At 39.0% G+C, this 24,721-nt stretch overlaps 1 protein-coding gene across 2 annotated transcripts in view; it reads left to right on the top strand.

The window, feature by feature from the left end:
* PCMT1 (protein-L-isoaspartate (D-aspartate) O-methyltransferase) overlaps positions 1-20,057 on the top strand; it is a 33,175-nt gene extending 13,118 nt beyond the window's left edge. Inside the window, exons 4-8 of one of the 2 annotated variants that reach the window (XM_075087960.1) lie at positions 1,480-1,584; positions 5,035-5,155; positions 9,735-9,820; positions 11,356-11,572; positions 17,801-20,057. In XM_075087960.1, the coding sequence (XP_074944061.1) occupies positions 1,480-1,584; positions 5,035-5,155; positions 9,735-9,820; positions 11,356-11,535 (492 nt within the window). In that variant the 3' untranslated portion in view covers positions 11,536-11,572; positions 17,801-20,057. The remainder of the gene's footprint in view (positions 1-1,479; positions 1,585-5,034; positions 5,156-9,734; positions 9,821-11,355; positions 11,573-17,800) is intronic. The other variant, XM_075087961.1, reaches the window with a different exon arrangement.
* The last annotated feature ends 4,664 nt before the right edge of the window (positions 20,058-24,721 follow it).

Raw genomic sequence — 24,721 nt, 5'->3', positions numbered from 1 at the left:
TTTCTCAGATTGTGGAAATTTTGTTCTTTGACTGACTAAACGGGGCTCTGAGCAGCCTGGTTTAAATTGCCCCAGTATTGAAAGGTTAGACCACAGGATTTCCAGAGATCTTTTCCAACCAAATGACTCTGACTCTGTAATTTATAAAAATACAAGAATTCAGGAGTGGATAGCAGTGATTTCTATGGTATGGTATAGCTGTAATGCCTTTAATTCTTCAGACAAGGAAAAAAAATTGTACTGACGTGCAGGTGTTTTGCCAAGTAGTTTGAGACCAGGGCATTCATGGCTGAGTGTTGAGGGGATTTCAGTACATAAATCTAGCACAGACATAATTTTTCCATGTTTCTTTATTTGAAATGAAGGATGAATAGAAGCATATATTTTGTCCTTGCAATGTCTGGAAAGTGTCAAAACATAGTAAGTTTTTTCTCTTGACTAAAAACTACCTAGCTGGGTTAGAATTTACCTAGTTATTAATATTTTTAAAAAATCAGGAATTTCATATAAAAATATTAACTATTTTAGTCAAGGAAAGGCAGAGGAAGAAGTACTGTGGCTAAGTGAGAAAGTATGCTTTAGTTATGTTTTCAAAATTTTAACTCACCTAAGTCATTATCCTTGAATTATTCTATGCTTAGCACTAGTAGTATATGAAGTGTTAGAGCAAAAAGGAAGTGTATCTACTAAGCAAATGTTAACAGTAAATGTTCTGACAATAAATGTTATAATTATTTCTGGTTTTGGGTGTGATGAATTAAGCCATAAGAGCGTGGTAATGGCTATCTCTGAAACAATAAAGAACAAATTGGTGTTTTAGTGTGTGGCCCAAGCTTACTTTTTGTTGTGGTCTACCATGTAGGAAAGTAAAACTGCTTGTTAAGTGTGTCTGTAGATTACCACACTTCATATGTGAGCCTGGCTGTCTGCCTTTGTTAAAGACAACCTCTTTTTCCTACTCTTTGATTCAGCAAGTGTGCAGGTAATACAAGATGTGGTTTTAATTGACGTTTTTCTTGATGCGCCAAAACTGCCTTCCTCCTAACTAGCTTCTGACCTAGCATATTCCAATGTACATAGCGTAATGATAAGCTATAGTCTTTATGGGAAGCTAAACTTTTTGTGGGCCACATGCTGTGGAACAGAAAGAATCACCAGACCTGAAGAGAATTAAATTGATTCATGGTGTCTCTCCCAACAACTGTATCTAAATTGAGTGTGTGCAAGAAGCTTGAATGGTCAGATGAGTTTATCTCTGCTAAAAAACCCTGTATATATACACAATTTGTTGAAGTCAGTGAAATAGCAATGACTATATCCTGTAGTTCCTCCCCTTTTTTTGTAATATAAAATAATTCTGGACTTTCTTACATGAATGCTCAGTGCATCGCCCAAAATCATTGAGGAAATGAACATATGTTGGGTAAAACAGACACTTTAAATATTTTAAAATTTTCTGTCTCTGTATTCTTCTCTTAGCATGCATATGCTCTTGAACTTCTGTCTGACCAGTTACATGAAGGAGCCAAAGCACTTGATGTAGGATCTGGAAGTGGAATCCTTACAGCATGCTTTTCGCGAATGGTGAGATACTTAGTTTAATCACTTGACCAGCAGAGCTGCTTGAACTGCAGCATAACTCTGAACTAAAGGGGGAGGGCAAAAAAGCATCCTTCCTACAGTGGACTGATATAGGTTATACAGAAAATAATTTACTCTCTGGGGTGTGATTAGTACCTATTTCTTACCCTAGCTGATACTGGATGGTTGAGTTAAAGGATCCAGTAAATCATGTGGTAGTGAAGAAACTGTCTGGAGGGGAAGTTTGGTTTTTTTTTCTTGATTACGTTTTAGTGTTTACTTTATAGCTTGAAGGAAGGAGATATTTGTCTTGTCCAGCTCAATTTTTACATTATTTTGTATGGCTATGAATGTTTTCATTGTGACCGATTTTCATCTCTTCCTGATCTAATGAGAGCTTAGTGAGACCTAAAAGAATCCTATTTCTATCGGAAAGTATTTTGTGTATATAAACTGTCTTTGAATTTAATTACTTTTTTCTCCTGTTACTATACTGCATGAGTATTAAGTATTTGTTTAATCTTTTCTAAGTTAGATATTGATTTATATTCTTTTTACATCTTTTCCAAGTAACTTAATCTTTGGGTTATTCAACCTGTATGTAAGGAATTCTCTGTGTTTCCACCCTATCTTACATCAGGGGAAAAAAGATGAAAAAGTTTGCTTTATGATGGCTGTAACTACTGTACTGTTAGACTGATTTATGTAGCAGAATATAATGAGTTCTTCCTTCTCCATTCCAGGACTTTATCGTTGTTTTATAACTAGCAGAGACCTTAATTAAACTGCCAACTAGATTTTTCTTTTGTCTTTCTGAGAAGTTAATTTGGAATATGGTGATGCATATGATAAATTCTCATATGGGTTTTTTTTGCTGCTTAGTTTTCTGTTTTCAGGTACTCATCTGTAGAGTCTGCAATCACTTCTGGTTTCCTGTGTTAAGAATTAGATAAGAATGTTGAGGACTGGACAATGCACTAGCAAAAGTATTTAGGTTTTTTAAGTGCTAGCTGCCATAATAAAAAAAATGTAGTTGAAATAACAAAACTGCAATTGAGAGGAAATCTTAAACATAATTTATTCAACTTTCTACCTATTAATTTTGGTCTAATTTTGTAGTCAGTAATCAAGTGTTAGTAGCATGCATGGGAGCTCCAATCCTATAAGTGTTAAAATTCTTGTCAGTTACATATAACTTTTCAGCAAGAAATACGAATGTGTAGAGGAATAGCCATTTTATTTAAGACATAATAGGATGTGGTTGTGCACTTTTTTTCTTTTAAAACAGCTATGTAAGAATAGCTGAAAACCTCTGCAGAGAAGTAAGAATTACTACAGCAAGGAAATCTCTTTCCAATTTTGCTGAAGTTAATCATGCAATCTTTTTCTTGCCATATGAATGTCACGTTCCTCTTCTGAATCCTCCTTGGTGGTGTGCTGCAGAATACCTTAGACGTGTTTTGTGAAACATGAGACAAATGGTTTTGTTCTGTTTGATAGCGTTATTACTGTGCAATACAGATCTTGCTTCACCCACTTGAATAAACGTAGATAAGACAATATGTACTGCTCTGACTTCCTTTCTCTGTAAAGTTCTTTTTAACAGTAATTAAAGCTTGAAAGAAGTGTATTATAGTGAATGATGGTAAAATGTTTTGCTGTCAAAATTCGACTGGGGATGTGCTTACTGGGTGATGTGAATGTTGCTTCTCAGTCTGCTTGAGATCTAGAATGAACAGCTCTCATTTGTGGCACGAGTACCTGAGTGCACATTGATGTCGTGACAGCTTTAATCCTATGATGATGATCTAATTTGTGGTACTTCTGGGAAAGCTTTATGTTTACTTAGACTAGTAAAGCATCTTTAAGATTTTTGTTTGGGTTTTCATGTTCAACTGCTGTGATAGTTATCTACATGGCATACAAACTTCAATGTTTATTCACTTTTAAACGTTGCTGGCAAATTAAATTAATTGTAGTTTTCATCCTGTAAGTACTGGATTTCTAAGAAGTGGCGTATATTTTTATTCCAAAGGGACTATGGAGATCCCAAAAATTGTGCCATTTTACTGTTGTCTTGATAGCATGCACTTCGAAGTTCCAGGGTAATAGACAGAGGTAATTGATGAGGACTTAAAAGTAGTGTAATGGACTGACATGCAGCAGGAGGTTCTCTTGCTTTTTTATCAGGCTATTACATGCTATGAGCATTTTGCTAAATTTTAATTTTGTGATGTTACCCTTTGGACTACACTGGATGTTTTGCCAGCTTCTGGTATAACCAACTGCCAGGCATTCCTCCAAGTAGTCACCTGTGGTTGTCATAGTGAAAACTTGCCATGTGCCTTTCTCTCTTTCAAAGGCTAGGCTGGTGGTCTTCTACTTGAAACGATAACACTGCTCTTTGGATGTTTTTAACTTGGATTATTATGGATTTTTTGCCCACAATAACCATCCATCCAGATGTCCGATTTATTATGGACTTGTCAATAATAAAGCAGAAAAAAATCCCCATTATATCTATAACCAGTTATTAATTTTCCATGTCTTGGCAATGGAAGAAACAGAAACATAACCAATACATTCAATCTGTTGAAAGACTAAGTTGTATGACAACACGGGCTGCTAGGGCCCACTCTGCCATTGTGTTTGTTGAGCTGGATCCTGTTAAAAATGGTCAGGTTTTAAGAGTTGGATTCTTTTTCTCCTCTCTCCAAAACTGGAATAATTTCTCTGGAATAAAGACACAATTCCAGAAGAAATACCTGTAATGGAGAAATTTTTGTTAGTAGGCCTTTTTCCCCCTCAGAGTACACAGATCTTTTGTGATCTTTTGAGTTAAGAGCTCTCAGAAGTTCCACTCTTCCTGTGGAAGAGAGCTGTAAATCTGAAAGTAGATTCATGAATGCAAGGGTAGGTGGAAGGTAGCTTGTCCCTGACTGTTAATTGCTGCATTTGCTTCTGAAAGAATAGAGCTCTTGAGATAACTTAGAACAAAATGCATGACATACTATTTTCTTTGAAGTAAGGTCTCCTCTACAAAACCCTTAATCTTTAAGTAAGTTTATTCAACATGAGAAGAGATTAGTTCTAGTCTTTGTCCTTGAAGTTGTTACTTTCTATTGCAGGTAATGCAAACACTCATGATCAAATTTAACTTCCAAACATTCAGAGAAGAAATCTCCACTAATAGTATAACTTAATTGAATCACATATCAAAAAGATTACTATAACAAACATTTATGACTGTACTGACAAACTTTAATTACCAGTTGCTTCTAGCAGTCAGGATGTGTCATTCTAAGCAATAGTTTTAGTAACACTGGGAAAATATACTACTACTTTACTAGTTTTGTTTTTATTTTAGAGAAATGGGCTCAGGAGATAGAAATACTCATTCTATAAAGAAATCAGAATCAGTAGAAATTATTCAACTGTATATTTTTATTCCAGGTTGGTCCCAAAGGACAAGTTGTAGGAATTGATCATATCAAAGAACTAGTAGATGACTCAATAAATAATGTCAAAAAAGATGATCCCACATTGCTGTCTTCAGGAAGAGTGAAACTGATTGGTGAGCATCAGACTGATATACTTACTAATTAAACTGATATTCTCTCTAGCAGCTGGTTGAAACTGACTGGAATTGGATGTGGTTAAAAATTCTAATTTAAGCAGTTAAACCAAAGAAAGAAGAGCCAAATGAAAATTTAAAAATCCAAGTCATTATTAGGCCTTTGAAAAATCATCTTTCATACAGTTCTGAGAATATGACTTCTGGTAATCTTAAATAATATGTAATTGTTCTATTAGAGAAGCTTAACAGGGGAGTGTTTTTCAGTGAAAAAACTTTACATGCTGAAGGTCTGTCGTGTTAAATTTGCTATTTAAAATTGGGTTTGAATGCACAACTTTTCCTGAATAAATGTACTGTCATCTAAATTTGAGCGTTTTAACAAAGCCTTCATATTTCTGATAGAGTAATTGAGAAATCTGCACGCAAAGACTCAAGTGGAAAAAGTACTAGATTGGCAGTATGTATCAATGAAGTTTATTTCACTTGTTTTTAAAATTAACAGTATTTGTATGTTAGGGAAGTGATTAATTGATACCAAATCACTTTAATTCAATCAGAGTTACTAGAGAAAAGAATGCTAAAGTTATACAAAGACAGTGAATAGTTTTAAATTATACTTATTTGACTAAAAAGAAGCTGCTTTTTTTATTCAAAGCTTAAAGAAGTTGAGGGTCTGGATTATTTTGAGGCTTCTTACAAGAGCACTTGGAAAAATTATTATGTGATATTTGGCTCTTACCTTAACTACCATTTTGATTCTTGTTGGGTTTTTTGTTTTTGTTGGTTTATTTTTAGAGGGACTCTAAATCTTTTCTTCAAATCTTTTTTTAAATAAGCCAATCAACACAAGTACTTGTGTTAAAATGCAGTGCCCATCACTGAGAACACTTATGCCTTAAACTTTCTTGGAAAAGAAGTTGTACTAAGACTGTTGAGACTGGAGAGGGGGAATGGGGGGTAATTTACATTGTTGCTGTACAAGAGCAATTTGGACTTATGCTTCTGCTTATACCTGAAACAAACTCTGCTCTTGGGAGTCTAGAATACTAAGTAAACCTCATAATCTATATTGTGTTTGACTGCTTAGCAGGATGACTAAGAAACTTCTCAATAGTTCTGTTGTGGGTACCTTTAAAAAAATACAGATGGATGAGTAGCACGTCTGTGAATTAGGTGGAGAAGAAAGTTTCAACTGTGTTGGATTCCTGGGAGTTCTTTGATGTGCATCTAGAATCCAGACAGAGCTGTCTTTTAAAACAATAGTACCCCAAACACACAAAAATCCCCCAGAAAACACAGGGCTGATTGGTGATGGGAACTGTATGAATTAAGTCTAGGTAAAGTTGCTGGGTTTTGTCAAGGATTCTTCAAACAGTCTCTATTGCTTTGTCACCCCTGAGATATGCCAGGGCTGTGTTTCAGAAGCATCAACATTATTTTGGGGTGTCTCAGTAATAGAGCTGCACTGAGAACTTGGGAATAGGTATACCTAGGGTATGTTTCGTGGAGGTATTAGTTCGTGGAGGGTGTTTTGTGGGTGGTTGTTTTTTTGGTGTGTGGTTTGTTTTTGGTGTTTTGTTTGTTTGTTGTTGGTTTTTTTGTAAAATCAGGAGAGTGCCTTTGAGGTAAATCTCAACTGCTTCCACTTACCATACTTTGGCTCACATGAGAATACTACTTCTGGAAAGCACAAACTTTGATTCCATTTGAAGGAAACTAGGCTGGATTATGTGCTCTGAGAAACAACCAGATATGTTTGATATGTTAATGGCTGTTAAGCCAATAAGACTAGAACTAGACCAGAGTGATCATTCTGAAATGCATATGTTGCACAGACATCAGGTTCTCAGCAAAAACTGTTTTGCTGTACAGATCTGCTTCTGTTGTACTGCACTATTTGCTGATGCAGACGTAGCTGTTGGGGGTGAGGGTATTCTAACCACAGCGAAGTAGTTTTCTTCGGTTTCTGTGCTCATGCTACAACTATGTGTGAAATGGGTCTGCAGAGAGGCACCGAAAGCTTGAGTACCATCATCAGCAGATCAGGTCTAGGTTCAAAAACAAGCTACAAAGCCCTTTTATCTCAGAAGGTCCTGACACTACTTTCGCCCTCATCACCACCCACCACTGTGATTACTTCATTAACAGGCTGTATGTAACTGGAGTTCTTGGTAGGATGGGTGATGTTCAGGATGTAAGCACAAGCTCAACATCTGGGCTGCTGTTGCAAGTCCTCTGGATATCTAAAAGCATGTACCAATTGTGGGTAGATATATACCTGACTGCTGTAGCCAGGAGAAGTTTTGAGGATGTTAAAAGGGAAGAGGTCTGTGCTGTCCTTGATGCATATAAAGGAGCATAGGGGCGTTTTTTGTGTGCGCATTGATTCTGAAGGTGGTAGTTTGGTTTAGAGTATTGATTCTAAGAGCAAATAGATATTTTGGGTCCTCTTTACCACTGTCACTGAAGTGATAAGATGTGCAGAAGTCACATGCAGACTTCTCTGGACAGCACACAAGGTGCATTTAAGTCTCAGAATACACACGTTCTTCAGAAGTCAACCTAGCAGTTTCTTTCACAGCTGTTTCTCCAACTTAGTGATCTCTTCTTTTGCCAGCAGTACTGGAGATTACTGCTTCTAATGCTTACTGCTGCATCTTGGGGAATGACGGGTTGTCTCCCTGTGTAACTAACATTCAGAGCAGTACCAGTATGATACTCTGATAGAACAGGGGCTTGATACAGTAACACATCACTACTTCCTCTTTAGACGAGGTGTACCATGCTACTAAGCAAATATAAGTGATATACTTGATTGCATTGGAGTGGTTGTCAGTAGAACCGACTTTGGCAGAGTCATAGAGTTTAAACCCTGGAAATACTGGAACTTTCATCTTTATTACTGCCAACAGTAATAGAAGCTGACTCAGTGGAATTAGGGATCGATAGGCATGAGGTCTCTTGAAGCATTGGTAGTTCTTGCTTGGCAGCTTCTGCCTGTGGCCCTTGGTTGGAGCTTGTGCTGGTCAGAATTGATTATATGAGAATATAAGTCACTGAGCTTTAAGGGGATTCCCAGCTACTTGTCTTTATAGTCCTTAAGCTTTGGGTGTAGAAGGTCCTTGCAGGGTCTTGCTTCAGGACCTAATATGAAAGATGACAAATTCCCCAATTTTAATTGTTTCAAGGAGCTGTCCAGATCTTCCTGTACACCCTTGGATACTTAAGGGTGCTGTTACTGTCCAGGCAGTCCTCCCTATCACTGATGTCTTAATGAAATCTGCCCTGGCCATGATGCGTTTTTCCTGCCTTGTGAGTTGTTGGAAGGTAGAAAGTTGACAAATTTCCAGCCTCTAGCAGGGGCTTAGAACTTCTTTTGACTCATTCAGCCTTTTAATTGACCTCTGATAATAGTGATTGCACAGAAGTCGAGGTTCAGTCTGAAGACAGGAAACCCCAAATAACTACCTGTGCTGAGCAGAGGACTATGTTCATTAGCCTCCTTGCTTTTTCTTCTCGACTGATTACTGGGACTTCCACACTCACTGAGTGTAATTTTATGGATGGTTTGGCCTCATTTACTTCTTTTGTTCCTAAATAACTCCAGAGAGAGCTTGCCTAACTTGCTCTGAATTTCCTATTGGTTTCCTGTAAATTCCGTGGATACCACTTTCACTTCATCTTCTTTGAAAACTTAACTCGGGGCCTAGTATAATTGCTACATTTCAGTGGCATTAAAAACCCACTCTGTTCCTCTTTCATCCTGTGTAACTGGGATGGCATGAGACATCTGTGATAGGGTGCTTCTCCATGAGTTCTGCACCAAAACTGAAGCTGCATTGGTAGCCCTCTGAATAACTTAATTACTCCTAACATCTTCCAAGTTGCCACCTGGAGCTTTAGCCACAAGTCTGACCTGTGCTGTGTTAGTCCAGCAGCTGTCTGCAGGAAGGATAAGTGAGACCCATCTGCTGGCAAAGGGGGATGCGTGGGGGTTAGTGTGGTACTGCATTGATGTATGAATGTAGGTATGGACTTTAATTCCAACTGGTAGTGCAATTACAGGTGTATAGTCCATGGGAATACTTGCTTTGTCTTTTCCTTACCTTCAGAGGAAGGTGAGGAAAGGTTCAGAGACTTCTGATATGTGCTTCTGAGACTTAATGCTTTAGGCTTATGGTTTGTATTATATTTAGGAATGGTGTGCATGAAGGCAAGGCAAAGGAAATGAGGGGAAAAGTCACCTGCATTGGAATGGTAGGGCACATAAATACTTAAGTATCTTTTCTGGGTGGACCACGTGTCTCCAAAAACTTTCATTATAAATCCATGCGTTCTAATTTCAGGTGCTTCAGTAATATTTCATATCTTCTTTAAGTGTGTATATGTACATAGGAGGGTGTTTTGTTCCGTCTATTTTACAATTGTGTTAATATTTTAAAACTGGCTTCATGTTATTACCTCGTAGCAGAATTTTAGTTGAAAGCTGAGCATAGCCTTTATCTACCCATAGATATGGCAGATCAGCTGTTTTCTCAACTCCTTTTGAAAACATTAAAAAAGTGTTTTCTTGCAGTGGGAGATGGAAGAATGGGATATGCAGAAGAAGCTCCCTATGATGCGATTCATGTAGGAGCTGCAGCACCAGTTGTACCCCAAGCAGTAAGCCTTTATGTTTTATATGTGTGATTCAGTAATCTCTTAGCTGTAAAGAACATTTTACATACATATATATGTAAAATTCTTGGCAGACTTGCACTGCTGGGAGTATCAGTGGGCAGGGTGATATTACTGTATGGTGTGGGTTTTTGTTTCTGTTACAATTGGGCTCCCTGTTGGTTTGCAAAAGCTTTATGTTCTCATAACTCTTCTCTAAACAAACATATTTTTAAATTACTTGTGCACAACCCTCTATTACAACCAAGAACCAGAGCATTTTATTTAATAAATTAATTTGGTTTTATCAAACAATGATTAGAAAATTTAAGTATTTGTTTCCCAGGTTTCAAGGCATTAAGCCTGTTGGAAAAATAATGTGCCTAGCTGGAAATACAGACTATGCCGTGTGTTCGTAGCTTTCAGAGTGGATACAGGGCAGTTCTTATTCGAGAAGCTGAAGAGTAACGAGGGTCTTTAGGGTATGCATACATGAAGTCCATTCTTGCAGATAAGATTTTTTTCTCTTCCTTTAATCAGGTGAATGGGAATATATAGCATGATTTTTATATGCTAGATACCAGTTAAGTTTCTTTTAAACCTGAATTTTAATGAGGTATAGTGAAGGACTGGAGGTTTGAGGTGCTATAGACAAGTTAGACATTTCTAGACACTGGCTGGTTTTTGCTTGCTTTATTTTGGGGTGGATGTGGGGGGGAGTGTTCCCAGCAAAGTGTTGACAGGTGACAATTTAAAAGGTAGTTTAAAGCTTATTAGTGAATCAAACTGTTCTTAATTATAACCTTTTGTTAGTAACAGGGATTAAGATTTTTTTTTTTTTCATGGCATCTGGGAATTACTGAATTTTCCTTGAGACTACTGTGATTAGCCGCCTCCTTTAATTATGAAAGCGAAAAAAAACCACCCAAGCATTTCTGTCATGTACTTTGTTACTTGTCACTTCTCATATTCATATATTTTAGCCTACTTTCATGAAGTGCTGTTCTGTTCACAGAATGAAAGAGGAGCTGTTGAGTAGTGAGTGTATTGTAGACAACTTAAGATTATTCCAGGAAGATAAATAAGAAAAAAAAAAAGTCACAAATTTCAAATCTTATTCTGAGGGCTTAAGGAGAGACCAGTTACCCCAAAAATGTTAGACAGCGGGCCTGTATTGATGCACAATAAGTATCAAACAGTTAAAACTAGCAGCTTAAAAAGACTGAATCTACTGTAAAAATAATTAGTGATTTACGTATTTCCCCCCCTTCTTACGTAGAAACTAAAACTGCAACCAACCCAGTTAATCCAATTACTATTTTACCTTCTTTTGGGATTCTATGAATAATTGTTGTGAATGTTTCTGTAATACCGGTTGTTGTGATGCTCTGATTTTCAGTGCATTTTTTTATTTTCCTAATTGAAGTAGTTATCTGCTGCATAATAGTAGATAGATAAGTTGTGGCAAAGCTGTTAATCTAATGTAACAAACTTTGGATCCAGGTGGCTGGTTACATTCTAATTTCTGTGTTGTGTTCTAGCTTATAGATCAGTTAAAACCTGGCGGAAGATTGATATTACCAGTTGGTCCTGCAGGGGGAAACCAGATGCTCGAACAGTATGACAAACTAGAAGATGGCAGTGTCAAAATGAAGCCTCTGATGGGAGTGATATATGTGCCTTTAACAGATAAAGAGAAGCAGTGGTCCAGGTGGAAGTGATTTTCTGTTCCACTTACTTCTTCCACACACGTGCAAGGTGAAAGGGTGTGAATTTTAAGCAGATAGACTGCAAGGCCTGCCTTTGCTGCTGTCATTGCTTTCTGCTCCTCCATACCGTGAAAAGTGACTCAACTGCATTACTACATCACCAAAAGGAGGTTATGCTGAGTTTGAGTTAATTTAAAAGCAGAAGAAAAATATTGCATGGGTTGCACTTTGTCTCTTCTGGACATGTTTTCTTTAGTCTTTGGTGTGTCGAAGTTTCTTATTTATTGTTTTGAACACAGTATTTTCTAAATTTAAACTTCCCTCCTAATGAACATCTTTACAACCAGCTTGCCCAGCAATTAGGGTAAAGTGTAAAATACTACTTAAGAATAAATATTGTTTTGACCTGTAAGTTAGTGGTAGTTGGGTGTTTTTATTTTTTCTGAAATGTCACAAATTAAGAAAAATCTTTGTAAAATCCTTTGTGGGAAATACAGATAATCTTGTGAGTGCTTTCCCTCAGCCTCCAAGTAGCAGAAGGTGGAGGAGGTAATCCCTTCTTCCCTAAAGTATGAATGTAGTTGAGTAGCGTTCTGAAAACTTTCTCAGACATGTTATTAAAAATTTGTCATCTGCCTCTGATGGGGACATACTTGTGTTTGCCAACACAGCACTCTCTAAAGGCCTTTCTAGAGGTAGTAAACCTTCCAGTTTGCTGAATTGAACAGGCAGTAACATAGACATAACACAGCTGTCAGCTTAAACTGTACTAGGCATTAGTATGCAAATGAACAAAGCAGCACTCCTGTTTTGCTTCCCGGCAGAAAATGCTTGTGAATGTATTAGCTGTGTTAATGAAGTGCATAGATGTGTTGAGTTCTGAAAACAACTTTTGAGCTTTATAACTCCTAAATTTAGGTTTTTGGGTTTTTCCTCTTGATATTCTGAAGTATAGCTAGTGATTGGATAAGTGAATACTTAGTTTAAGCTATCATAATGCCATAAAAAGTACAAATAAAGCAGTTTGCATTACTGCTGCTTACTAAAACCTCATTTCAGTGCTTCTTGGATTACTGTCTAGCCACTGTGTAGAAATTACTCTTAGAACAACTTTAATGAGTTACTGCTTAGTTCAAAGATTGTGAAGTATGCTCACTATTCAGATATGTTTTATTTGTTATGCAAAGTAATACTTTGTCCTCAAATATTGCCAGTATTCCCTCAGAGTGGTACTCGGCGGGGTTTCCTGCCTGTTGTAAGGCTCCGGAAGTCTTGCTTTGTGGTCGGTTTCTCCTCTGGCAAATGTGGTGGGCTTTATTCATAAAGTTTGGAGTCCATGCTCTGCTTACTTCAGAAAAGGGAAATATTCTTCTTAAGCCTTCCTTTATCCAGGGAAGTGCTACAGATTTTTCTGCATTTCCACCTGATCTGATTATAGTAGCAGTTGTGGTTTTTTCATAGCAGCATTGTGTGTTCTTATAAGTAGTGTTTATTAAAGGGTTTCTGGAATGACATGGTTGTCCTTTGCTGCTGGTGAAGGTGGTGTAGTGTATTAAGGACTAGAATTTCAAGGTCTTTGCATCTCTCTTGTGCAGTTTTGTACTCCAGTTTCTCTCCTAGCTCAGGAAGAAGTAATAGATTGTCTTTGGGCCTTCTTCAGTCATGAGCATGGTGAGGTTCTCTTCTGAAATACTCCTTGATTTTATTTATTTATTTTTTTAAATTTAAGTGTTAAGAATATACATCGGTTATCAGACGAAGGAAGTGCTTAGCCTGAAGGGCTAAAGGGCTATCTTGGCGGCTACAGTGGCGTAGAGGCTTTTTTCTTGCAATGTACATCTAAATTTGGTTCAGACTTGGAAATCTCTTGAAGTAAATCTCAGAAGTCCACTTATTGTAATGCGTTTTTTTTTTTCTTTAATTGTCCTTTTTGTGATCTGAAGGAAATTCCCATTCCCTTCTTAAGGATAACTGCTACTGCACTGCTGACCTTACACGAGGTCCCATCTGTCAGCTTTGTTGTTTTTCCTTATTGGTGAGTCCAAAGTGCACGGTCAGCCAGCTGCTGCTAAGGGAACTCCTGATTATAAATCAGCACTTTTTATCTATGCTAGCATCAGAGATGAAAGAGGTATTTTTTCCTGCACTTCCTAGATTTCAATTTATCTTTCCTACATTGTTGAAGACTTGTGAGCAGAGATCAATAAGATACTCCTGTGAAAGAGCATCTTTAAGTCTTTCTGTAATAAAGGGCTGTAGTGTACGAGAGACTCCAGTTATTGTATCTAAAATTCATGGAGCAATCATCTTTTTTTAGAGTAGCTCAAGAATCCTGTCTTGTTCAGCTTGTCATTCTTAGTTTATGTTATGCAATTTCATTACTAGTGGAGGTAACTTTTTCATCACATTAAGAACTGGTGTCCCTTCACAAAATACAAATGATTGACCAGCAGTATTTTCCTAGGCTAGTAGACCTTCCAGTTGGCAAGGAAGAAACCACTTGTATTTTTGCTTAGCTGGAGAAGTTAGTACAGTTCCTTACTAGTGCTGCAAGGTGCTCTTTACAAAGCAGCACATCAGTGACTTCATCTCTTGGTGGTGGTTGAGGTCAAACCTACCTGCAGATGGTTTGTGTCGTTCTTCATTATGTAAAACTGGAACTTCTAGCAAAAGAATCTGACCTAGCTGGAAGGAAGAGACTCTTTGGATTTCAACAAATTGGTGTTGAGGTGCTAAATAAAGGATCCTATTTTGTGAATATTGTTGGATTTCTTTAAATTTAGTCCATAATGTTCTAGTTTGGGTCCAGCTGCAGTAGTATTCTTAAGCTCCAAACATCAGTGGGAATCTTCTAAAATGTGACTCCATGAGACATTTGGAAGTAGAATATACTCAGGAACCCCATCGATGGTACAAAATTAAATAAATGCATTAGTGTACCAGAGATCCAGCAGTAGGCGCCCACTTCTGTGATTATGCTGTAAGGATGTTTATCCTTGCACATAAAACTTCCCAATTATTAATTGGGTTTTTTCTTACTCATAAGTAGGCAGGAGAGAGACCTTTTGTGCTGCACAGTTGAGAACACAGCTTATTGGCTACCTTATGGCAATTCTTGTCTAAATTAGGATCTCTCTGGTTTTACTCCTCTGTGAGAGTTGACTTACTTCTTATATGGAGAGACAAAGAGAATAACTATGTAAGGAATGCTTAGCAACGAGTCTCATAGATTTTATTTCCAAACAGGTAGCTGTTGTAAAAAGTTAACAAATTACTGTTATTAACTTAAAATACTGCATTAGTAGAAATTATGTCATGCTAAATTAATATTTGCTGATAAAATACAGCATTATCATGACTGTATACCCTTTCTGAGCAAAAAATGCCAAAATAATAAGCCAAAATGTTTCAAACTTAAGTTTATTTTTAGAATAGTAATTTGGAGCTAATGACTTCTGAAATTTGCTTTAACTTGAGCATATAAAGTTGCTTTGACGCCTCAATTGACAATACTAGAGGAGTGATTCCCTTGTTAGAATTCTAAGGGCCTGAGAAGGGCTATTGTGATGACTTAAAACCTAAATATGTATATTGCTTACTGGGCAGGAGGCAGTAAGCAGATTGGAAGGAGTGCATATATGAAGGTGGAGGGAAATTATGGAGTGCTGTAAGAATCACAGCAAATAGTCCTGGCCAGAAAAGAGAAGAAAAATACACATTAATTAGTAGATCTTTCCTATGGCTCTAGAGGACAACAGGATGTTTTTAACAAGGAAATATCAGTTGTCCTTTGAATCTCCTTTTTAAGCTTTGTAGCAGGACTGATCCTCTGCTGCTGGGAGGACAGGCAATTACCCTGATTTTCACGAGTAGTTTAAACCTGGTGGATTTCATAGCTTGGTAGCTTCTGATCCATACAACTGAAGTTCAGATTGACTGATGCTGTTTTGCGATGTGTATTTAAGCCTGCAAGCTGTTCGCATTAGGTGGAAAGCTGAGAAGTGTTTTTCCTGTAACTTTGTAATATATGTGCATTATTGGATTACATATACGCTCAGCTTCTCATAACAGTAGAAAATAAATGCTGCATAATTTTAACACCTCATGGATTGTTTTGGGCTAGCATGCTGTTGTTACATTAATGAGTAGTGAAGAGTGAAAAAATCTCTTGAGGGAAGCTGATCCCTTTAATACACTAAATGTTCTAATATTAAAACCTTTGTTTTGGAAGTGACATCTAGGGTATACTTATGAGAACATTATTATTTGGTCAGGAATAGTTGAAAGCAATGCAAAATACCAACAATTAAAGCATTGACATGTTAAGATCACTTATTTGAATTCTAAGTACAAATACCATTTTGTAAAAGAAAACACCCTACATGTCAATACATTAAGTGTGTTAGCAGCATTGCACAAAAACCTTGCCGAGGGCTGTGGCTGGGTAAAATTATCATGTTTAATAGTTTCAGAGTAAATACGGAATTTTTCTTAGGCTTACAATTTCTTAGGGAGCTAGCTTGGGTTTAAAGGATTAAGAATTATTTGTCACAGTAAAAGGCCAGGCTTTTGCAAATCTGTGAGAGTATATGGTAGGAATCAGGATGAAAATCACGTCAGCCATTAGGCATATGAGACTAAACCAGCAATAGCAGGAGTCATTACTTACATATGCTTTCTGAAGTTGTAAATATTAACTAATGATGCAGCTCCTGGAAGCATTAAGGATGAATGAAGTACTTGTCTTAAATTTACCACGCTGCATTTTAAACCAAGTATCAGATGTTCATTTATTTTTGTCTGTTTAAAGTAAGCAAATACCTGTTCTGTGAAACAGGCAAATACGGAGAACTTCCAAACCTTTGGCTATAAAGAGATTTTTCTTCACCCCTGCCAAGGTGTGGTGTTTCCCTCCTGCTTTTTTCTGCTTTCTGTAATTACTGCAACACTGAAGCTGTAGGATTAGTAACTCACCTTTAGAAGGCAGTGCAAAGTGCAAAGAATGCGAATATTTATCACTAACAAATCACCAGGTTTGCACACCGGCTGCACTGGGTACAAAGCTAGCCATGCAAGCACTAGTTGCAACAGCCTTTTCACTTGCTTTTAAAACGTTTTGCATGCTGTCATTCCATGTTATGTGATTCCTGAAGGGTAACGCGTTTGCGACTTTGAAGCTTTTGCTTGTGTGCATGTAGCACTATGGTTTTGCGGGTTAGTTTGCACGATAGCTGGCAGTGCTACTGTGTATTGAGCCAGCAATCACGCTAGTGAAGTTTTTCTTAATTCAGACACTGTTTGCTTTGGCGAATGGGGGTGATGCACCTACTAAAAGAAGAATTGCAGCAAACTCATTGTGAGTTTATGGATCGTTTGCGCCTTGGTGGCGGGTGTGTGTGTGTGTTGTGTGGAAGAAGCAGACACTTCTGTCTGAATTTTCCAACATTCGTAATGGCACGGTGCACAGCTTTCAGATTTGATGGACATTTTGCATTAAAGTTAATGCTTTAGAAGTATTTAAACAAATCACTAATAAATTATAATGTCACTGTTGGAATATGGGTTCTATGGGTTTCCGGTTTCTAGGTGTTTTAAATGTCCTGCAGGAACAAAAGCCTGCATTTTCTAGATTCCTCGCAGTGATTTAGAGACACTTCTGGATGCATCCTTTGTCCTACCTGAATCTCCTTTTAACATGCACACGCGCCCCACCTCGCCCCCACCCCTTCCATGACCTAGTCCGGCTATAGCAGAGTTCCCTCAGGAGCTAATCGAGCTTCTCTGTGAAATAAATAAAACAGCTGGTACAAACTGAGTGATGTTGGTGTGAGATTGTGTGCCTAGCTTTCTTGAGAGACTCCAGCTGAAGCTAAACTTGCCTTTTTGGCAGCTACAGAGAATGTTTTTTTGCCACTACTCTGTGTAGTAAGTTGGCTCAGTTTCTTGCCAGTGTGTAGCCAACAGGGTTTGGATGACACGTAGCTGCGTAACCAGCTGTGTGGTGTGGGGGATGTTCGTTAAAGCAAATGATCTGTAAAATGGAGGGACCCATATTTCACAATGCATCACATAATAGTGTGAGGTGATATGGGATTGCTGTTGCCTTTCCTTTGGTGTTGGTTTTTTGTTTTTGTTTTTTCTTAACTGCTTTAAGAGACTTCTGAGGTTTTGCTGATGTGCTTGAGCATTTAGATGTAATCTGATTCAGTATCAAAACTTTTCAAATCTGATTTCCGAGGGGAGGAGAAACATAACTGCATGTGTTTTCTTTCTACAGGGATGAATTGTAAAAGCTACATCATCTTGACCCAAACATAGTGTTACAGTGGACTGCTCATCTCCAGTTCTAAAAGCTTTTTGAAAACCAACAGCATTGCAGCTTGTTTTGGACTTCGTTATACTGTTGTTATCAGCATGGAAAAGCGTGGTGTTTGTTTTATTTTTTTAGATGCTCAAGGCAAATCTGATAAAGGAATGGTGGAAAGTTTTATGTGGGCACTGTTTTATTTAACATGCCTTTATTTTACTTCCATCTGTTCAGAGTGAATTTCTGCAAAACGGCAGATAAAGACCTATAGCTTGTGAACTCTAATTTTGATGGGGGTACTTGAACACTCACTTCTCTCGGCTCCTGTGTCCCTTGGTAAAACTGCTTCTGTGCACCTTACGACACTACGTAGGTAATACCAGGTTTTCTGTGTTCCGATGTCTGCTAGATGCTACTAAAAGGAGATGAACTTCCTTTTTAAGCTTTTGACGTGGTGTCATAGACTAGCATGTAGTAGATACAATCAGCTGCTTTATTACCTTAAAACCAGGCATTTGTATATATTAAACTTCAAGACATCAGAGGTGGGTGGCCGCTCTTACCAAACATTGCTGTTCAAGTTGGATATAGCAGATGTGGTTTTCCCTTTCCTTCTAAAATTGAGTCTTGAAATTCTCTTTTGGTTTATAGCTCACTACTGATGTGATGCACATGGATTTAATGCCATAAATATGACGTAAGCTGCGTCCCAGTCACTGAACAGTTTATGCGATGCTGCTTTGCCAAATAAAGTTAAAAGCAAAAGGGGGGTTGTGTGCTTGTGTGGAAGATGAGGATCGGTATGTAGTAGCCTACTGAGATATGGATTGCTAGATTCTCTGTTAAAAAAAAAAAAATCCAGTTTGGTTCTGAAAGAATGTTGTTTTTGGCAAAGCCGTTTGCTGTATCAGCGTTCTCATTTTTCTAACTGGGCACCCAGGAAAAGTTCTGGCATTTTAGGAAGTGAATTGTTAATTGCTCTAGAAGGAAAAGATGATACATACAGAAGGAATAATGAATCCTGGATTCCAAAGTACAAATAGAGATAAAATAGTTGAATTTTCACATAGAAGAGTAGGCTCTTCTATGGAAGGCTCTATGAACCTTTTTTTTTTCTGCCGAGAGGTTTTCTTATCTGGTACTGTGAAATGTCAACAGCAAATTGCAAAGCAGTACAGTAAGGTGAGCTGCTTTGGGCAAGGGGGGAGGAGCGTCTTGAGTCATCTTGCTCAGATTTGAGCAATCAGGAATTGAAGAAAACGACATGTTATCGTTTTCTTTTTTTATGGTAAAAAGGAATATAGAATAAAATAACCTGTATAAAACAACCCATAGCGATCGCTGCCAAAAAAAATGCATTTGACTTTTTGTGGTGGGGCAACAATAGTTTTGATAAGATCAATCCCTGAAAGCATAAAGGTTAGAATTCAAAGACCTCTGAATATGGAGGAGGAACACTTTAAATAACCTTCCTTTTGAAGGTCAGCCCCATTCTATTCCTGTGTAGAAGATGTGTATCACTTAATTTAGATGTTTGGAAGTTAATGTACCACCTCCTGCTCTGACCGCAGCCTGGGAGCACATACACAAAGATTAATCTTATAAAGGAATTAATATAGTGTGTATTCTAGAAAATACAATTCAGAAAAACCCACTTGCGTCTGACAAATTTGTACTAACCCACAATCAACTGTGAATCTAGCTCTTGGTGTTGAAGTGAAGTATCTTAAATGATGCATGCTAATGTTCAACCTTTTGGTCACTGTATCATTCAATTTGAGTTCAGCTTTATTTACATCTTCTTAATTTAATCAGTTAAACAAAAGATATGAGCTCAACTGTCTCCAAATTCTTGTCTCTGGACGCAGTGTAATAAGCTAGCCTAACTTGGAAGAGGTGATAAGGCTGAGACCCGGCAACAACTTTTTTGGGAGAACCACTTCAGGAGGTGTACGACTTCAGGGACCAAGGCTGTTGGGATTAGTGCGCCCATCCCACTGCAGGGGTTGGTGGTAGCCAAGGTACTCAGACAGAAGGGAGTGCCCAGGGGTAGCACTTAGGAATCGGAAAGTGAAAACCCCTCCGTGATGGAGCAATGGTTCTGAAGTAAACTTCTTGGAGGAGAGGACAAGGTGAAATGCAGAAGATTTGAAGAGCTTGAATAAATGCTGTGTGAACTGTCTGGATTGCTACTTTGCCAAATAAAACAAATTGAGAGGAAGCTGTATCTAGGTGTCTGTTTTGTTTTGTGTTTGTGTTTTTTTTTTTCTAATCTTCACAGGACTTCACATGCCCAAAAAGCAAGCAGGCATGTATAAAAGTGCTGGTACTAAGTGACCAGAGCTATGCGTGTTTTGAGTTAACTGACGTGTTGCAGCATACTGCAGCGGTTACCGAGCCTGCTACCGCTGTACTGAATGTAAGTGGAGTTTTACTTGGCTGTTTGGAACTTCCTTTAGTTCACATCGGTGTGTTCTGGGGGACGGGCTGCGGGCAGTGTATGAATTCTGCTGTCTGTGCTCGAATCCAGCTAGCTAGGAGTGTATGACCTGCTCCTGGCAAGGATTAAAGTTTGTCTTTGTATGAGAGGTGCAGTGACGTTTCACTGGATTGTTACGATCACCTCTAAGCCAGAACAACAGGGGCGAACAGGTTGGCTGAACCAGTGACAGTCACTGGTCCGGTTGTTTCCAGGGATCAGATGGTAGAGGACCTCCAGCGTCTGAGCAGAGGAGCCAAGAGCCCGTACCTGTATCTTGAAAACCCACAAACAGCTGTGGATGCTCTGCAGAGAAGAGCAGTTCAGTGGGCCGTGTGGGTGCTTTCTGTTCACGTAGCAGGAATTACCTGTTTATTCACTATTTCCATTCCAATTTGAGGGCAGAGAGACTTTTTTTTTTTTTAGGGGAATTGGCACACAGGGTGTGCACCAGCACTGCTGGTCGAGGCCACCTGGATGATTCCCGAAATGCTTTGTAGTCAGCGAGTCTGAAATGGGCAATAACGCCTGGAGCAGGGGGCCTCTATGGGTAGGTGCTGGAGCGTCCAGCTGGCAGCGGTTCTCTCTGCGTGTGCAGTGTCTTTGTGACAGGGTGACAAGCTCCAGTGTTTTCGAGTGTGGAGAGACTGGAATTAACCATCAGCACAAAGAGGTAAACTAGAATGCCCAGAGAAAGACTCTGAACTAACACTGTTGTTCCTGCCAGAAGGAAGGGTGTTAACCCATTGTTAGCCCAGGAGTGCTTTCTTTTATTCATTACTGTGCCCTGGCATGGGCTGCATTGATATAAATACAGTTCACAGAAAGAGGATATGATTGCAATGCCTTCTTGATTTTAATAGGCTGCGAAGGACAAGTAATGCAAACCAAGCTCATGATTTGTATCTCTAGTTCCATTTAGCTGATCTTTGAGGTGGAACGCATTATAATGCAGTTAGAACGATGGATCATGTTAATTACCTTTATGGAACCCTTTGTCCCAAACAACGTGAAGAGGTATTCTGCTGAAGCAAACGAGCAGCGGTCCTGGCTCAGCAAAAAGGCACGATGAAGTGATGCAAGCACGTTGTGCAGAACAAAACAACCACCAAACAAACAGAGAGGGGAAGTGTGATCCCCAAAAGGCAGCATGTGTGCAGGGGGATGCAGGAGGTGATGAGGTTTGAAACTGGTCTCTTACATTTCGTGATGTCCAGACTTTACACGTGAGGAAGTGTAAATTAAACACTGTGGTATACAATAGATGGATTCAAGCATGGGGTTTAAGTTGGTTTTGTGGGTTCATATGGTTTACCTTTGGCTCTACTTTAGTTTTTGTCCATCTGCTTATAATTGTGAAAGGTTGAAGACCAGTTCTGGGAAGTGCACAAACACTCTTAAGGTATCACAAACCCTTTTGCCTTTACGGTAATTGACATGCACTTGTGTGCTCTGAGCACCCAGTGGCAAGGTTTGGGTTTCCATGCCTCAGCCAGGTCCGAGAAAATCAGCTTGTGCTAAAACTCGCCTTATGCAGGCAGAGATGCTATAAACTTCCCTATACGTGCCCGTTTCATCCTTTTCTGCTCGAGGTGGTAGTTTTATACGCTGCACAAATTCATAACGCAGCTGGCGCCTTCTGAGTTCTCCTGTGAAAGGCTGTTACTGTTCTCTCACAGTCTTGGCAGAGTGTTAATGAGATGCTCAGCAGAATGTGCTCAGGAACTAAAATCATATTGCTTTAAATTATGGATTGAATGGACATAGTTATTGCTGAAATACGTACAGAGGAGCTGCCCATCGAAAATTCCCTGAAAGCTTCAGGAAGGAGAAGTGGAAAGCACTCACGCTGTGCCTCATCACACCAAACTTGAAGAGCGGAGAGGCTTAATCCCATGCCTTTTTAACAAAGCTTGTTTTAGCAACAACAGATTATTTTAATAAAGATTATTGATGCACTTTCTCTGAGATCTCACTTCTTTTCATGTTTCTTTGTAGTCCAGCCATTTTCATCATATGCTTCTGAGGAACTGATGTCCTATGTATTATTGAAAACATTCCCTGAAGCTGCTGAGAAGCTGAAGTCCTATTTTCAGCCATGTTTAGGCATATGTTTGCATCTTATGTCTCTTTATTATGAACAGATTAAGTACCTTGTTTACCATGTTCTGCCAAATCCTTTTTTTTTTTTTTTTCTATAACGGAGAAAGGGCATCTGAGGTTAATCAATAACTTTTGTTCCAGGTGCCTTACGGACTAGGAGGACGTTCTCACAGGGAAATGGGTGATTCAGAGCATCTGCTTAGACTAATGCTCTGATCAGGGCTCTGGAGAAGCTTATCTTCTCTGGGTGTAGAGGCAGCCTCGGGCAAGTCTTCTCTTGGGCATGGAATTAGCCTTTGGGATGCTTTCCCCACAGTCCCAAGTTTCCATATTGCTGCCTGCTTTCAAGCCCCTTCCAGTCCTGCACCCATTCAAGTTTCCTGCTCCCTCTGTATCGGTGGTGTTCAGTCATTTGTGTTGAATGTAGGTATCTTAAATGCAACCCTCTTGTGCATTAGGATCTGGAAGTTGTGAAGAACTATGTTAAAATTTCTTGCTCTTCCCTCTTTAAAACAGGGTTAAACATTTCTGTTGCCCGAGCAGCCGATGACATCCTTGCAAGCTGTGACTCTTAGTCCTTCACAGCACTGAACCTTTCTGCCTTGTCTGTTTCTTCTCAGCCTGCTCAGAATACACTTTTCATTGATGAGTGGTTCATGACTGTCAGCCAGGAGCTGTACAAATGAAAAAGTTAAAATTCTAGCAGGTATCTTTAAAAACTTGTTTCTGAACTGGCTTCTTGCGCTGATTCAGTCCTTCTGGACTTGGTGTTTCAGAGCTCTAGTGCAGAGTGCAGCATTCAGCAAGTGTTTTTGTTGTAGTACAAATATATTTGTAGCCTTACAATACTTTGACCTGTTTTGAGTAACTATTTGTTGAAAAATATATAGCAAAGTTACCTCTACACTTTTTTTTTTCTCCTCTAAATATTCCCTGTTTTTACAGCCTGTTCCCCTTTTCTTCCTCAGGCCAAGCTGATTGTTTCATGGGCTCTTTTCTTTCATACTAATGACCATGTGTTTATTGCCTCTGTCTGGTCTTTATGTCCATTGTCTCTCTCTGGATCTTTTCTAGCTTTTCCCTTTGCTTTTACTCTTTCAGCTTTTGCCATTAGAAACTGGAAAACCCCAATTCCTGATGCTCATGAAGCAGCGAGGGTAGACGTCATTGATGCATGACGGTGAATTCTGCTGGGGCTTACTAGAAAGGCGCTCTCTTTGTTTCGGGGTGGTGTGTTTGTGTTGCTATTGGCGCGTGCCTCCCACTCCCTCTGGGGAGTTTGGGATTGAAACTCTTATGCTTTATCTAGGATTCAAAAAGCAAATGGAGCATCACGCTGACCTATTTCAGCCTTTTTGTTTTGCAAATGTGCTTTTGGAACTGCCCCTGCTATAATCCTGCAGTGCTATGGAAAGACTACAGCGGGGGATGTTCAGGCTAGGATCCCCTGCGAAAGTGGGCAGCAAGCAACCCACGTGATGGAAAAAACCTGACTTCTAATTATGGAGAAAACTCAGGGAAGCATTGCTTGTTACTTTGAAATAATTTGTACCCTTAAGTGTACATAGGTTGGTCTGAAGGGCAAAACAATTGAAAATATAAGTGATCTAACTGAAATAAGTATCTTGATCCACGTTAAAATACACTGACGAAACAAATTGTAATGACCTCTCCTAATACACAGAGTAAACACAGGTATATGCTATCAGAGCAATCACTATTCTCTGCTTATCTGTCTAAAGCATGCTGGTGGTAAAAATAGGTGGACTGAGCGTATTCCCAGATGTGTGGATAGATGCCTCAGTGTTTAGCACAGGAAAAACGGATCTGACGGACCTCAAATAGTCATGATTTTCACACAGAATATCTGACTTCTGCTGCAGGATAAACACTGTGTAAACCTCTGTAGCCCCTGCAGTTTGCATGAGAAGCCACGAAGGCAGTTAGCAATGCAACCGTGAAGATGGGGTAGACGCAGCGCCTACTCTGAGCGCTCCTTTGCAACGGGAGAGAGCCCCAGCCTTGGGAGCGGCGGGAAGGGGCAGCAGAGGTGGTATCAGCAGGAGGCGATGGCTGGGAGCAGCCTGGGGAGATGGGGCAGCACCCCCAGCATGCCAACAAGGGTGTCTTGCCACAGCTTCTGCTAGTGCTCAGATGTGCTCTGGCTCAGTAGTTTAGTATCGCTTATTTAAAGTCAAATAGCATTAAAGCCATTAAATGAAAATACATGTTATTGAGACCAGTGTGTATTAATTGCAGGAGCTGCCAAGCCAATCTTATTTTGCTGTCTTTGTCTTGTTCTTCATCTG

The sequence above is a fragment of the Phalacrocorax aristotelis genome, chromosome 3 (genome assembly GCF_949628215.1).
Source record: "Phalacrocorax aristotelis chromosome 3, bGulAri2.1, whole genome shotgun sequence".
Lineage (NCBI taxonomy): Eukaryota > Metazoa > Chordata > Aves > Suliformes > Phalacrocoracidae > Phalacrocorax > Phalacrocorax aristotelis.
This window is presented reverse-complemented; position numbering and strand designations above follow the sequence as displayed.